Source organism: Antennarius striatus, chromosome 17 (genome assembly GCF_040054535.1).
Source record: "Antennarius striatus isolate MH-2024 chromosome 17, ASM4005453v1, whole genome shotgun sequence".
Classification (NCBI taxonomy): Eukaryota; Metazoa; Chordata; class Actinopteri; order Lophiiformes; family Antennariidae; genus Antennarius; species Antennarius striatus.
In genome coordinates this window covers 20,330,320-20,345,605 of record NC_090792.1, presented here as the reverse complement: position 1 = coordinate 20,345,605, position 15,286 = coordinate 20,330,320, and the positions used below count along the sequence as shown (strand labels likewise).

Below are 15,286 nucleotides of genomic sequence, written 5' to 3'. Positions count from 1 at the left end.
GCGCTCGGCGTGCGGCGGTGATTTATCTGCGCTCTTCTATTCATCGTGAATCCGAAGCGGCGTCGCCGGGTTCCCTCGGCGCGTTGACACGCGGCGCGGCGGCGAGCCGGCAGACTGGAGCAGCAGCCGGAGCTCCTGAAGGAGCAGAACAACATGAATAATCACCCCGACGCTCCCAGATAGCGGCGCTCTCCTTGGGCCTTCCAGCAGATGCTATGCTAACAAATGGGAGCAGTCAAACCACAGCTAATGGGAAAAAGTTTCTGCTTCTGTACCAAAAACACACACTCACTCACACACACACACACACACACACACTCACACACACACACTCACACACACACACACACACACACACACTCACACACACACACACACACACACACACACACACACAAAACGCTGCAGGAAACGGAATGCAGCCGCTGCAAAGATTAGCCGCTGATTTTATCCTGATGATGAGCTCGACTGCTGCTGCTAAGTGTTAGCGCTCTCTCTTTTTTAACAAATTAATGATCATAAAGAATGACCTAAACATGACAAAATCTAAATTTGTACTTTATTTATATTGAATTTATTAATTTATACACATATTTTGGATTTGCTTTGGAAATTCTTAAAATTCGGTTTTACGCTGTCTGCAGCTAACGGTTTTCCCGCTCTTTTTTCCTGGAAGTTTGTCGTCTTTCCTTTTTGTCGTCTTTTCTTTTTGTCGTCTTTCCTTTTTGTCGTCTTTTCTTTGTGTCGTCTCTCTCTTTCTTCTTTTTCATCAGTTGTCTTCAGGTGTGAATTTCATGCTTTGGAATTTTCCAATTAATTTTGAGTTCATGTCTGAAATACCTCTGCAGTCCAAAATTTTCATTTCTGTTGAATCCCAAGCTGGAAAAACGCTTGTTAAATATTTTAAATTATAAATTTATTGTAACAAAAACCTCAATTTCACATTTCAAATTGTTGGTGATACTTTTGACCTCCTTCTTTGTTAACATTTTGAATTACAGGTTAACCTCGTTTGGAGCTACGTTGTTCTCGATAACGTCGGTTTGGGGGGAAATAAAATTAATTTAATAAAATTTTTAAAATTTTAATCAACTGTATCAATCCCCGTAGGGAAGTAAAAAAATGTAAAAATGAAAAATAAAAAGTTTTTAAGTAATTTTCCTCCACCTTACGTCTGTCTGCCACAAATACTGGAATCATCAAATCACCAGTAAACCGTTAAAAAGACGTAATATAATGTTACTGTTCAATAAATCAGAATAAAACATATAATATCCTATTATTAGCACGTAGCAACCCCCGTGACCCACGATGAGGAAGAAGAGATGAAGACGAGACGGAGATGTTTTTTCTGTTCTATATTAAAAAATAAAATTTCATTGTCAGCTTAAAATATATTCACAATAACCAAGTATTATTTATTAAAATTCATTCCAAACAAAAATTGTTAATTCAACTTACATCATTTTTCGACTTACATCGCGTCTCCTGGAACCGGTTAGCGACGTTAGCCGGGGTTTGCGTGTATTTAATCAAAGCAACACAAACTATTATCTAACTGTAAAGGAACATTTTCCAGTTTTTTCCTGCTGTCAAACATATTTTTAACCCTGGGGGGGTCAGGGGGAATTACCACCTTCTGTCTGGGTGGTAGAAACAGTTCAGCGATGCCTCATGAATTACAGATTATAAATCAAACGCGAGACTTTCTTGCGCCGTCAAAAAACTTTATTTGATTGGATTAGGCTGATTGATCGTCTTGTCCCTCAGCGCTGAAAATGTTTTTTAAATGCGTCTGCAGTGGCAAAACACAGTTCAGTCATTACCCCCCTCCCTTATCAGTACAAAGGGAATAAACACAAATCTAATAGAAATTCATTACGCAGAGCCGGATCCACACTCACGCACAAACACAGAGCCAACTAGTTTATTAGATTAATAGGCTATGAATGGCTAATACAAATTACCCCCCTCTCTTGTTAACGAGATGCGCTGCAATCTGTATAATTATGTCTGTGAAGGGAAGAATTCCTGTGTCTAAGCATATTTTTAGACGGGCGAGCGTTCTGAAGGCTTTTGATTACGTATTTACTTTTGGGTTTTTCAGCTGTGTGCTCTTTCTCTCACAAGTCATTTTTGAATAATTCATCGCTTTGTTCCCGAGCGGAATAATTTGTCTTGAGATTTATGAGCAATTGCTCTGGGGGTGGGCTGATTTTTAGTCTTTTTTAAATGATCACAGAACGTGTTTTGTCAGAGCCGGGTGTCGGCGTGTCTCCTTTAATCGGAGGTCTGAGTCGAGACGGCGCTTTGGGGGAAAGGACGCCGGATTGTCGACGCGTCTTTTTAAAGAGTTTTGGTGGCAAAACAAGGAAGAAACGCCGGCGTCTGAGAGACGGTTTGATTGCGCGGAATGAAACGTTCTTCTGACAGTCGGCTCTTCTTCCGTCAGTCATGAAACCAGACGTGATTCAACAGGTCGGTCCGGCGGGATTGGGGGCGATTGCTCCCCCAGCTAGGGCATTGTTGAACCAGATTGATGCGGAACTCGTGTTCTATACGTGTTAGTCATGTGACGTTATGACAGGATACCGTTAACGGTTTTTATTACCCAGGGAACCTCAAAGACGACTCGTCTAGATCAACCTTCCGATGAGGGAGGGTCTGTCAGTCTAGAGAAAGTCTAACAGTCTATCTTTCGTTTTATCTGCAGGTTCCCGGAAACTTCCTGGAACCCGGGCTGGTCGACCTCCACCAGGTTGGCCACATCTCGGCCCCGCCCCCTGATGACTCCTGGGAATGGGACGAAACCGACATGACAATCACAGAACCAGAACCCCAACGTGTCCCAGAACCCAACCTGACGCCCAATCCCCCCAAAGACCCAAGTCTGCCTGGAGGACGCTGTCCTGAGAGAAGTGGATCCACATGGGAGGCTCCGCCCACTGTGATGTCAGATCCTCTTCCTCCCAGTAGTAACGTCTACCAGGTGTACAGCCTCCACTCCTTCGAGTTATACCGACAGCCTACGTTCCCTCCTACTTCCTGTTTGGGGCACAAACCCAAACCGGGCAAACGGAAGCAGCACCACCTCCTGAAGAGCCTCAGCAAAGACTCCTCCTTCTCCTCCATCGAATCCCTTCCAGACCTCCTGGGGGGCTTGAAGCCAGAGAAACGAGAAGGAGGTCAAATGACCGGATACCAAGACGAGGAAACCCAGAGCGGCGGACGAGGCAGCGGTCAGTCGGGGAGCAGTCGGCCATCGGAGAGCGAGAGCGGGATCGTCAGCGATATGGGCGATATGGAGACGACCAACTCTGAGACCCCCGGGGAGGAGAAGGGGCAGGTGGAGGCTGGTGATGGAAGTCCGGAGGAGAACACCAGAGAGAAGGTCTGGAGGAGGGTGGAGGTCAGACGGAACAGAGAGCAGGACAAACGGAGGAGGCACCGGAGAGGTGGAGGCGAAGCCGTGGAGATCCTCATCGACGGCCGTGGAATCCTGACTCCCGCCGACTCGGACTCCGACTTTGAGGTGGGCGATGTCGGCGTCGAGTCCTCCAAGACTATTTTGTCTCCTGGTGACATCACAGAGGTCAAAGTTGAGCAGCTGACTGGTTTGGAGACTCCTCCGGCGCTCCAGCCGTCCAGTCCGGTTCTGTCTCAGGGCTCCTCTCTGGAGTCTCTTCTCGCTTTGGGCGTCGACTTGTTTCCCTCCAAAGACGTTCTCCATCGTAGCGCGTCTCTGGAGAGCTGCTTCGTCCCGTGTCGTAGCGCCGAAGGGGACGCCGGCGGCGCCCTGGGGGGTCTGGTGGACGACGGCGAACCCAGAAAACAGCCGGACGGAGAACCTTCGTCTGGGGAGCTGAGCCGGAGAACTCTGGACCTCCTGAAGCGCCTGGAGAACATCCAGTGTCCGGCGGACGCCAAGATGACCCGCAGTGTTTCCGACATGGTCCTCCAGAGCCGAGCTGCCCCGCGGAGAAGACTCCCGACTTCCTCCTCCTGCGGCGGTCGACAGGGTCCGGGCTCTTCCCAAAAACGAGCGCCGTCTCGGATCAGCGAGAGCTTAGCGACCACGTCGCTAACGGAGCTGAGCAGCGCCGAGGACTCTTCTCTGGGGTCGGAAGACTTCGCCGTGCCGGGAAACCAACGCCGTCTCCTCCAGGATCCCGACCTGGAAGCCAACGCCAACGCCAGGTCGTCCAGGAGGTGTCACGGGAATATCCGAGGAGGTCCAGGGATGGACGAATCGGACGCGGCGAGCCTCAGCCTGGTGGTGAACGTGTCGGCGTGCACCGATGAAGACGAGGACGACAGCGACCTCCTGTCGTCCTCCACGCTCACGCTCACCGAGGAGGAGCTCGGGATTCGGGATGAAGAGGAGGGAGGGTTGAGCGGGGCTTCGTCAGGTAACGAGGATGATGATGGTGAGGATGAAGAGGAGATGGAGAGGTCCTACGCTCTGGGGCTGGAGTACATGAAGAAGGAGCTGCAGGCGTGGATCCGATCTCCTCGAGCCTCTTCTGCTTCCAAAACGGACCTGGTCCTCCTGAACGAGTTGCAGTGTGGAACCAATTTCTCCTCTTCCTCCTCATCCTCCTCTTCCTCCTCCTCTCAGAGCACTGATCAGAACTACCTGAACCACATGACGGCTAAATCATTCGAAGCCAACGGCCAGGTAAAGAGAGATGGTGTCCATCAGGAGGAGAACCGGAGGAACGCCAGCAGGAGCTTCATCGATCGCTTCGTGGACGACGTGGAGAACGGAAACGTGGACCAGAGCTGCTTGAGGAGGAGAGACGAGGACGACGAGCTCCTCCGAGAGGAGTGGAGCGTCTTCACAAAGAGGGCGGAGTCACAGAAGGAGGCTTACCCGTTCGCCAAAGCGGGGGAGTCGGTCCAGGACTTGATGGCGGAAACGGACTCGAGTCCGACGAAGCAGCTGTCGTCGGCGTCCTCCTGCGAGCTCCTCCCACTTCCGATAAGCCATGCGTCCTCATTGGTGGGACAGCTGAAGGGGGAGTTGCCCTGTTACGGCTCCTCCCTCCCGTCTACTCCCTCTCTGTCACCCGTTGGGGACGATGTCCCGCCAAACATGGCGGCCCCCGAGGGACGGAAGGCCCTCACCATTCAGGAGAAGCTGAAGTTCTCGTCTTTGGTGACGGAGGAGACCAAGAGGGAAGTTCAGGACAAGGAGTCGGCCCGCCCCCCCAGGAAGCGGCACGGAGGCCACGCCTGCTGCAACCACCTCCCCCCGCCGGCGCCACTCCACCCGTGTAGCGTCGACGAGGGCAAGACGGAGAACGTGCACGACTTTGTGATGGAGATCATCGATATGACATCACTGGCGCGGAAGAACAAAGAGAACCAGCTAGAAGAACCGAACCAGAGCGGTAGCGGCGGGTCCAATCCAGATCCGGGTCCGGGTCCAGGATCGCTGGCACACATCAGAGACAAGGTACAGCGGCGGAATCCTGTCTGACCTCCAGTCGGAACGTTCTGACGACAAATTAATTGAAAAGTAGCGAAAGTTATCTTCGTTAATTTGTTCACCGAGTTGGATTAATTCAATAAATCGCATCACAGATCATAACTTTTAGGATGTAATGTTTTTCCGTTTCTTTTGCGAGTGAAGCAATCTAAACGCTAATCAGCTTTCACTCTTCATTTTATGTCGGAGGAGGGAAAAAAAACATCCCGAAAAACTTTTCCCTTCTCTTAAAAGTGTTTAAAATAATGTTAAAGATACAGTGTGCCCCCATCCTCGTCACATGATACCGTACTCGCATTCTATTGGCTGACGGCATCTGGAAGTGTGCTTCGTTCCGTGAGTCTCGGACTATCTCTCAGTCTATTAGAGTGTTTTAAAGGTAATACAGACAGAAGGTGGTGTAATATCAGTGTGGGGGGGTTGAGAAACGTTTAAATTACCATAAATAATAAGAAAGTTTGTTACTCTATAGCGGAATTCGTTATTTGCGTGTGGTTCCTGAAACAACGGCATACTGTACAGTAGAACCTCGAGATATGAGTCGTCGCTTCAGGACAACCGGAGGTTCTACGGTATCCTGTACGGCACAAAAGTACGACTTTGAGATGTTTCTGAAGGTTCTCCCTCCTCCTCAGGTGTTGGAACACTCCCATCGGCCAATCCAGTTGCGTAAAGGCGACTTCTACTCCTACCTGTCTCTGTCGTCCCACGACAGCGACTGTGGCGAGGTCACCCAGTGCTCCGAGGACAAGAGCTCGTCCCCGGTGCCTTACGGCATCCCGTCTTACGCCACGCCGACGGACGGCCTCCGGAGCCCGAGCCCCGAGATGTCCACCAGCACCCGACGGCCAATCCCGCGTTCCGCCTCAGCTCCGTCCCCCAAACCTTCGTCCGAGACTACCTTCAGTTCTATCGATTTGAAATCTCACGATGTTGGCGGCCCCGACGAGTCGGCGAGTCCTTCGCCGTCCCTGGCCCTGAGCCCCGACATCAGGGACGAGGAGACCCTGTTCGCGGCTTGTACCGAGGAGGTCTACCTGGGCCCGCCTCTCTGCTACAGCATGGAGCTCGCCAAGAAACCGCGACAGACACCCCAGGACCCGGACTACCAAACGGACCTTCTAGCTTACTCGCCGGGCGCAGATCCAAACGGCATTCCACGGTATCTCCGTGGGTCGAGTTCGGTTGATAGTCTCTACTTCCTGTCTTCCTCAAAGGAGTCCAGGAACCAGGATCTCCTGTACTTCCAGGGATCCGGATCCACGGCGGTACCGGAACCTCTCTACACGTCGCTTTCTACCCGGTGGCCCTCAAAAGGCGACTCTCCTCAGGGGCCAGACGCCAAAACAGACGTGGACGCCCCTTCCTGTCCTTCTCCCGTAGGGGAGGAGACGCGAGGTGACGCCCGGTACCTCCTCTGTGATGTCGCTGGAGGAGGCGTAGCGGCCGCGGCGAGTGTCGGCGCTCGGCGGGAGGAGAGGAGTCGTAATGAGGGTCCTCCTTATCTTAATCCCCCGGCGCTTGTCGCCCTGATAGACTCCTCCGCAGTCCAATGTTTGGCAGATACTAAAATGCTTGAATCCAATATGGGCGCCGTAATGACCAAGATAAGTGTCTGCAGCTCCGCTACAAATCCCTCAAAAGAGCCAGCCGCCACCGCCACGCGTATTAATCCCAAAATTAACTGCTCGGCGATGAGAGGAGCAGATAGGGAGGCGGCGGAGGAGGGGAGGCGGGGGGAGGCGGCGGAGGAGGGGAGTCGGGTGAAGCCAGAAGAGACGGGGAGGAAGAGGAGGAGCGGCGCGCCGCAGGAAGCGAGGAGCGCCGCCGAGAAGAAGCAGGTTAGCGCTCGACCTATTAGCCCGACCCGCTATCTGGGGACATTATACCCCCCTACTCCAGGTATTAGTCTGAGCCCCTCAGTGGGGATGAATGTAATGAGGCCCGAGTCGGAGGCGCTCATTTTCATTTCTGAGGCCCGGGCAGACGGCCTTCCTCTTCCTCTTCCTCTTCCTCTTCCTCTTCCTCTTCCTCTTCCTCTTCCTCACACCTGTCATCCTTTCCTCCTTCTTTTTCCTCGTCCTCCTTCACTCCATTTCCTCCTTCTTATTCCACCTTGACTTCCTTCTCCCATCATTCCTTTCCTGTCCTCCTCACCTTTCTTTACATCGGAGATTCTGATTGGCTCATCCCCCTCTCCCCCTCTCCCCCTCTCCCCCTCTGCTCCCTCTCCTCCCTCTCCTCCTCCCATCCCTTCTTCCTCATCCTTCTCCTCACTCCTCTAATTCTTTTCCACTCCGTCTCACTGATCCTCTCTCCTCCTTCCTCCCTCCTCATCAGCTTCATCCTTCTGCCCCCCCCCCCATCAGGTGTTAATGGAGAGGGTTTTTTTTGCAGACTTCTCAGTTTTTCCGTGGGTTCGGGTCCACAGAACAACATCAGCATAATTACTATCAGTCAGATTTCATTAGGATTCATCAGCTAAGAGCTTCTCCTCGTCCCGGCGTGATTGTTCAATTCATTTCAGCGCTGAATTAGCGTGTTTGTGCTCTTTTATGTTCTCTATTTCCTTATGCAAATGAGTTTGGCTTTTTTTTGTAACCAATCGCTGCCTCTTGGCTTCATCCAGTTTTACTCACTTAGACGTTAACACCGCTGTTTAAAATGCATCAAACAACCAAAAACAACCAAAACCTGAAACGTGTGCGTGTAAAACAGCATAAAAGATGTCCTCAAGGGGCCAGGTGTAACTAATAAATGTAACTAAATGTAACTCAGTGTAATGTAACTAAATGTAACTACTCCTTAATGTAACTAATAAATGTAACTAAATGTAACTCAGTGTAATGTAACTAAATGTAACTACTCCTTAATGTAACTAATAAATGTAACTAAATGTAACTCAGTGTAATGTAACTAAATGTAACTACTCCTTAATGTAACTAATAAATGTAACTAAATGTAACTCAGTGTAATGTAACTAAATGTAACTAGTCCTAAATGTAACTAATAAATGTAACTAAATGTAACTCAGTGTAATGTAACTAAATGTAACTACTCCTTAATCTAACTAATAAATGTAACTAAATGTAACTCAGTGTAATGTAACTAAATGTAACTACTCCTTAATGTAACTAATAAATGTAACTAAATGTAACTCAGTGTAATGTAACTAAATGTAACTACTCCTTAATGTTAAATAACTGAATTTCTGACTGATTCTAGTTCCAAACATTACAGTTAGACAGAAAAAACATGTTTGTTTGTTTCTCTGTTCTAACATAAATCCTTTTCATTTGTCAGGTTATTAAACCCACAGAACTCCATCAATCAAGGATCAAACTATCAATCAATAAAGAAAAATAACATCAGACACAAGTTAGGACGTTAACTTTGTTCACTACGTTTAGTCAGAGTTAAAATGGGCTGAACTACTGCATTGTGGGAAATGTAGTTTTGGTCAAAGCACACTTTTGACCTGTTTGTTTTAGACACTTTGACCTTTTCTGCTCTGGTGGGCCACATTAAATGATGTGAAGGGCCACATTTGGCCCCCGGGCCTTGAGTCTGACACATGTGGTGTAAAGCGTGACACACGTGTGCGTGTTTTGACGTATTGGCGACACGAGTCTTCACAAAACGATTAGCGGGGAAACAATTAAGGCAAACGAGAGGTTCTTGTTTTCCTCTTCTACTGTTTGAGTTTCCGACTTTCCCTCTGAGCAGCGACGAGCCGATCAGGAGGCGAACGCAAACGTTTGGGTCCGATAACGCCGTGTTGATTTATTCTTCTTTCCGTTCTCTGGTTTGTTTCCCTCCTTTATTCACTCGCTCGCCATCCGTCACCGCCTCTCTCTCCAGGAACGAAACGGAAACGTGGAACGCCGATTTCTCATCGCTTCCCTGAACGCATCGTAACTTTGTGGTCATGTGACCGTTAGCTTTGTCCGTTTACGCCTCTTTCTCTCTTGTCTTTCCTCTCAGGTGAGCTCTCAGCCAGCCAATAGGAGACCGGGAGGGCGGAGCCAGGCTTCGGTGAGACCGCCCACCTCGTACATCGTTAAAGTGAGTAGACGCACCCGAAAAGTAGGTCCTTTAGCTCCGCCTCCTGGCGGTCTGAGTCCACTTCCTGTTTCCAAAACAAGTAGAATTTATTCTGGCTTTCATCATTTTTATATTTTATAAAATCAAATCAAACCAAAAAGAACAAGAACACAAACAAAACCCATCACTGACACTGTGTATGTGTGTGTGTGTGTGTGTGTGTGTGTGTGTGTGTGTGTGTGTGTGTGTGTGTGTGTGTGTGTGTGTGTGTGTGTGTGTGTGTGTGTGTGTGTGTGATGTGGCCGCCCTATAGGTGCCTCCAGGGCTAAGCAAAACCTACTGCCCTCGTACTTCAAACCCACACACACACACACACACACACACACACACACACACACACACACACACACACACACACACACACACACACACACACACACACACACACACACCCCTCAGGGCAGGGCATGAGAGTCCAGGTAGAAGCTCTGACAGCCCAACAGCTGCAGGTTAGACAGACATGTTCACACACACACACACACACACACACACACACACACACACACACACACACACACACACACACACACACACACACACACAGAGGACGAACCTTTCTACATGTTTACAGGCAAATACACACATGAAGTGCAAAACCAAAGCTCGTCCTACACACACAATGAATGTAAACTAAAGACAAAGGACACACACACACACACACACACGCACACACACACACACACACACACACAGACACACACATACATATATTATATTGGTGATGCACACAGCTGGTCCTGACCCCCATGGTGCGCCCCAGTTTGTCCCACCTGTTCACACACACACACACACACACACACACACACACACACACACACACACACACACACACACACACACACACACACACACACACACACACACACACACACGGTTCCAGGTGCAATTAAAGCAATCGTGGATGCAGGACATGATGAGCACTGTGACCCAGACACAAGACTGGGGGGTGGGGGGGCAGATGGTGATGGGGGGGGGGGGTTATTGTGTTCCGGTTTCATCACAAAGTCATGTTTGGTTCAGCGAGAAGCAGAAGAAGAAACGAGTGAATGTGATGCACAGAGGAGGAAGTACAGAACAGGAAGTGACATCATAGGAAGTTCAGACGTAACTCACCGAGAGGAGACAACATGTCGATTCTAAATAAAACAGGAAAAGTATTCATGAGGGCAAAGATGAACGAAGATAAAGTTTAATACATGTGTAGGGGACTACTTTTATCTGAGGATCAATACATGTCATCAGTGTTTGAAATCTCTTTTTCTTCTCTCTCCATCCAGAGACTTCCTGTTTTGGGAGCAGGAACCTCCAGAGTCCATCTTTAAGGGAACTCTTTCCATCTTCGTGGCGGATCCGATCTTTCTCTGTGGCTTCGTCCAGATTCCCGCCCCCTTGATCATGTGATTCATCAGAACCAGTTTGGACCAGATTGAAAAGAAAACGTTGTCACATGACATGTACACCTGATCACCCGTCGGTTAATCTCAGATTTCTGTAAAGGAAAGTCAATTTGTCGTGTTCCTGACACGTGATCATCTATAAAAACTCATCCTCATCGATTTTTTTGAACGTTACCTCCTAAGCGTGGCGCCTGTTGATGATGTCAGCAGATCTCCTTCCAGTCATAGCCGTGATAGAAACTCAACCTGTGCGTCACCGACGTGAGACAAATACGTTCATCAACACAACCACAGAGCCTCTTCAAGGTGAGACGACCGGATTTATCGTAGCATCGTGGAGTCTTTGAACAGCAATAAGAACGGAAACCAGGGTCGCGTTTAAGAATAAGGACGAGAAATGAAGGTGTGTGTACGTTTAGTTTGTTAAATCGTCCGATCGGCGTCCAACCGATGGATGAGAGCGAAGGCAGAGCTAGCAAGTTGACGTGATGGAGGAAAGGATGTTGCTACGAGACCAGAAAACAAGGTCGCGGTTGTTGCTAAGACACTTTATGTCATTACGTTAAAACCAACTTTAACATCCGATGAAGGAAACAGATACGGACAGACGGACGATGTTTAAAACTGGTTTATTTCAGACATTGTTGAAGATTGTCAGATTTGCGATACCAAGACGCAAAAGGAAATGATTCACGTTAAAGACTATCAAGCTTCCGTTGTAGTCTTATCTGTCCGACAATAGTTCGTTGGGTTCTTTACATCCATGATGCTACGACTTAGTTGTGGATTTAAAAAGGTAGTCATCTAAGAGTGACTTCCTGACAGGAAACTACAAATTAAAAGTCGGGGAAGCTTCCTGAATGTTCCTGTAATCTTGCGCGGAACCAGGAAGTTGTGGTACCTTCGTGGGCGATCTTGCCCTATGGTAGACAATTGGTTCTAAGTCTATTCTGAGTCTAGTCTAGGTTCCCCTGGGGACAGAGGGAAGCCACCATCTCATAGGAGGAAGTTTAAGCAATCCCAGTCCAAAGAGTTGAAGTGAACAACTTTGTGAAGCAGAATATTGTTGGGGGGTACATTAGAAAGTTTCCTCCAGGACGATGAGACTACTGAAGTGAACCATTAGAGGAAGTGAGGGGGGAGTCCTCTAGACTCTGACATCTCCTTGAAGGATGTCTTTCCTTGAATACTTTTTGTGACCATCCATCATTTCGAGGTCCTGATTGATTCCTGAAGCTGACAGGAGACGTGATGATGAATCATTAGGTGTACCTGCTGCTACGGTGGTTCAAGAAGTCGCAGAATCGATGGAAATATCTTCCAGACATCAGGTTGAGTCTACGTGATGGACGCTTAGCACCAAAATCATCCAGAAAAACCAACAAGATATCTATGCAACGCTACCAAAACAGTTGTTGTGTAGGCGTTACCATGTGTACAATGCGTTACAATGTTAAACGTGTGTTGATGCAAACGCTGCTGCGTGGACGCCACACCGGTACCAGGTATTGACGATTAGCAGCGACGTTGGGGGTGTCTGACCGGCGTTGGGACGGGTGTGTCGTCGTCCAAAGTAGGATTTGAGCTCTTTGAAACATAATTGTGTGCCTTGCTCTACCGTTACTACTTCCTTTGTTAGTTTAAAATCACTGCTTTCCCATTTAGGCGATGAAAACATGCAAGAAAAAAAATCAAATTTGAAACCAGTTCATCTTGGGTTTGTGTAAATATACGTGGAGGTTTAAAATGCAGGAGGAGGAATGCTTGTTGTTTGTGTTTATTTACCTGTATGTGACCTGTGATGTGAAATATCTTCATTCGTATTCGACATAAAGCGCTTGACTGCATGGTTCCCGTGAAATCCGATGTAAACCAACTGTTGGCAAATAAACTCAATTTATTGGAAAAAAACCCAATAAAGTTCCTTTTTTTTGTCAGTAAATAGATTAGTAAAAATATTACGGAGATTTAGATAGAAACTGAAAAAATACAACAAATGCCAAAAATTTAGACATATTTTAAAAGTTTTGACGATTCATCAGAGTGTCTCAGAACTCCACCGGTCCATAAAAGTAGAGAGAAATGATCCTATTAGATTCCCAAAGGCCAAGCAGATCCAATCCACCAAACAATTTAGTGCAAACAGCAGCTTTATGTCCATAAGTAGCCATAAAATAACCTCTGCGTCAATACAAACGGGCCATGAGATGTCCAACATCTACGCCAAGACTGGAACAACGGGTTTTATTTATAGTTTGTGTTTCTATTAGCAGCCGATTTGAGTTGGAGTTCCTCTAAATGGTTCAGAGCAGCTTGGACATGTTTTTAGGTTGTTGTTTGACTGAGAACCTAGAAGGTAATTTACACCTCATTTATGTGTCCGTCAATGTGCTTCTGTGAGTGTTTTTGGTATCCATACGTCCACAAGAGGGCAGTGAAGAGTCAGACAATTCTAATTACAGTAGAACCTGGAGATACGAGTTTAATCCGTTCTGTGACTGAGCTCGTAAGTCAACATTTAAACATTGAAATAACTCAAATCATTTTAACATTACAGTCTTGTGAATACGCCTCGAATGTTGTAACCATCTGCCAACTAGTGGTGGTTTCCGGAGCACGACTCGTATCTCAGATTTTCACTCGTATGTCAAACCAACACTTGACGGCTCGTATCTGGAGGTACTTCTGTATTTCTGAAACATTTCCATCAGTGTTTAACTGTTTTTCCTTCCTTTTATGGATCAGGAAGTGCCTCAAAAATGTGTTCCAATTCGAACACGGTGGATTAATAAACAGGCTAGTAGCCGAAAGTAGGAGATTCTGAGTTTTTGGCAAACAAAAGTCTCCTTTTCCTGCAACACCTTCTGATGACTTGCTCTACCTCTGTTTCTAAAACCATACCTCCAACGCTCTTATTAACTTGATAGCTTTCTTTATTCTCCTTACATCCAACAGGTTGATGGTATTAATACACTGTCTGAAGACAATCCGGACTAAAAACCATGAGGGTGTTTTTTCAGACAGGTGTCAGGGCCTCAATCACCAGAAACCATCGCTCACATTTTGTCGATTGGTTCCTCGACCTTAATCAGACCCGCGTTTTCCTGCCTTCGCTCCGCCTGCACAGATGGACGTTTGTGACAAGGAGATAAATACAATTTAAAGCAGAAAAAGGTGATTGGATCTGATGATAAACACACAATTTGGCGGATATTACAGTCTGTTAAATAATGTTTACTCCGTGGGCGCCGACGGGATGCGGGGAAAGGCGGTGACGCGGAGCAGATGGCGGATGATGAGCAGAGAAATGGCTGTGATGTGGTTTTCACCTCTGCTGAATGCAAAGGCGTCTGATTGGCTCGGTGACGCCGGCGGTAGATTGCTCAGCCCTCAGAACCGGACCGGCGCCGATGCTGACGAACGTCCACCTTATAAATATTCTTAACAGGCTTGAATTATTGTCGCCCTAAAAACAATCGAGGAGTAAATATAATGGCATCATTCCGATCTAGAGGGCTCATCAACGCGGGAGCGTGGACGCCATCCAGAGTTGGAACAGCGAGGAGTTTGAAGTTTCTTTGCACACATGGAAGAAGTTTTGGTCATTACAGGAAAAGTAAAATAGGAAACTTCTGCAGGTTCATCCATTTTCCTTATGACGGGTCACGGGGGTTGCTGCAGCCAATCCCGATGGACTTATGGGTAAAAGGTGGAGAAATGTTCCTTCCAGCGCATCGCGGAAGTTCACAGAACACGTTCCACCCAAATGACATCAGAGGACATCTGTCCTGAGCAGCAGGAAGAAGTCCATCCTGTTTGGTACCCGACGCTGGTGGTGGTGGCCGATGAACCTGCTTACGAACTGCATCAAAACAGTGGTGTGTAGTTATGTCAGTGTTCGTCTGTCCGTCCGTTAGTCCACCAAATATCTTCACTACCGTTCAGATAGAAACACACAAAGCACATGACTCAGGCAGCAAAGGGGATGAAGATGAGACGATGACCTTGACCTTGAGAAAACTAGGTCAAGGTCAAATTTTAACTTTTGTACACTCAGGAACCAGATAAGATAGAAAGATGAGGGAGAAGGCCAGTGTGGGTAAGACCATAGATCAAAGCTATAGCTTTGATCAATGAAAGTAGGTCAGAGCACTAGCTTTGATTAACAACTGCGATAATTAACTAACTGCTTTGATCGCCAATTTAAAAGTCCCAAAGCTACCTACCTACCTACCTACCTACCTACCTACCTACCTACCTACCTACCTACCTACCTAGACATGGAACGTTATTA

General features: G+C 47.7%; 1 protein-coding gene across 1 annotated transcript in view; it reads left to right on the top strand.

The window, feature by feature from the left end:
• Positions 1-12,897, top strand: part of akap6 (A kinase (PRKA) anchor protein 6) — a 75,062-nt gene extending 62,165 nt beyond the window's left edge. Inside the window, exons 19-22 of the mRNA XM_068338063.1 lie at positions 2,714-5,458; positions 6,127-7,332; positions 9,476-9,556; positions 10,873-12,897. Of these exons, the coding sequence (XP_068194164.1) occupies positions 2,714-5,458; positions 6,127-7,332; positions 9,476-9,556; positions 10,873-10,917 (4,077 nt within the window). The 3' untranslated portion in view covers positions 10,918-12,897. The remainder of the gene's footprint in view (positions 1-2,713; positions 5,459-6,126; positions 7,333-9,475; positions 9,557-10,872) is intronic.
• Positions 12,898-15,286: the final 2,389 nt, after the last annotated feature.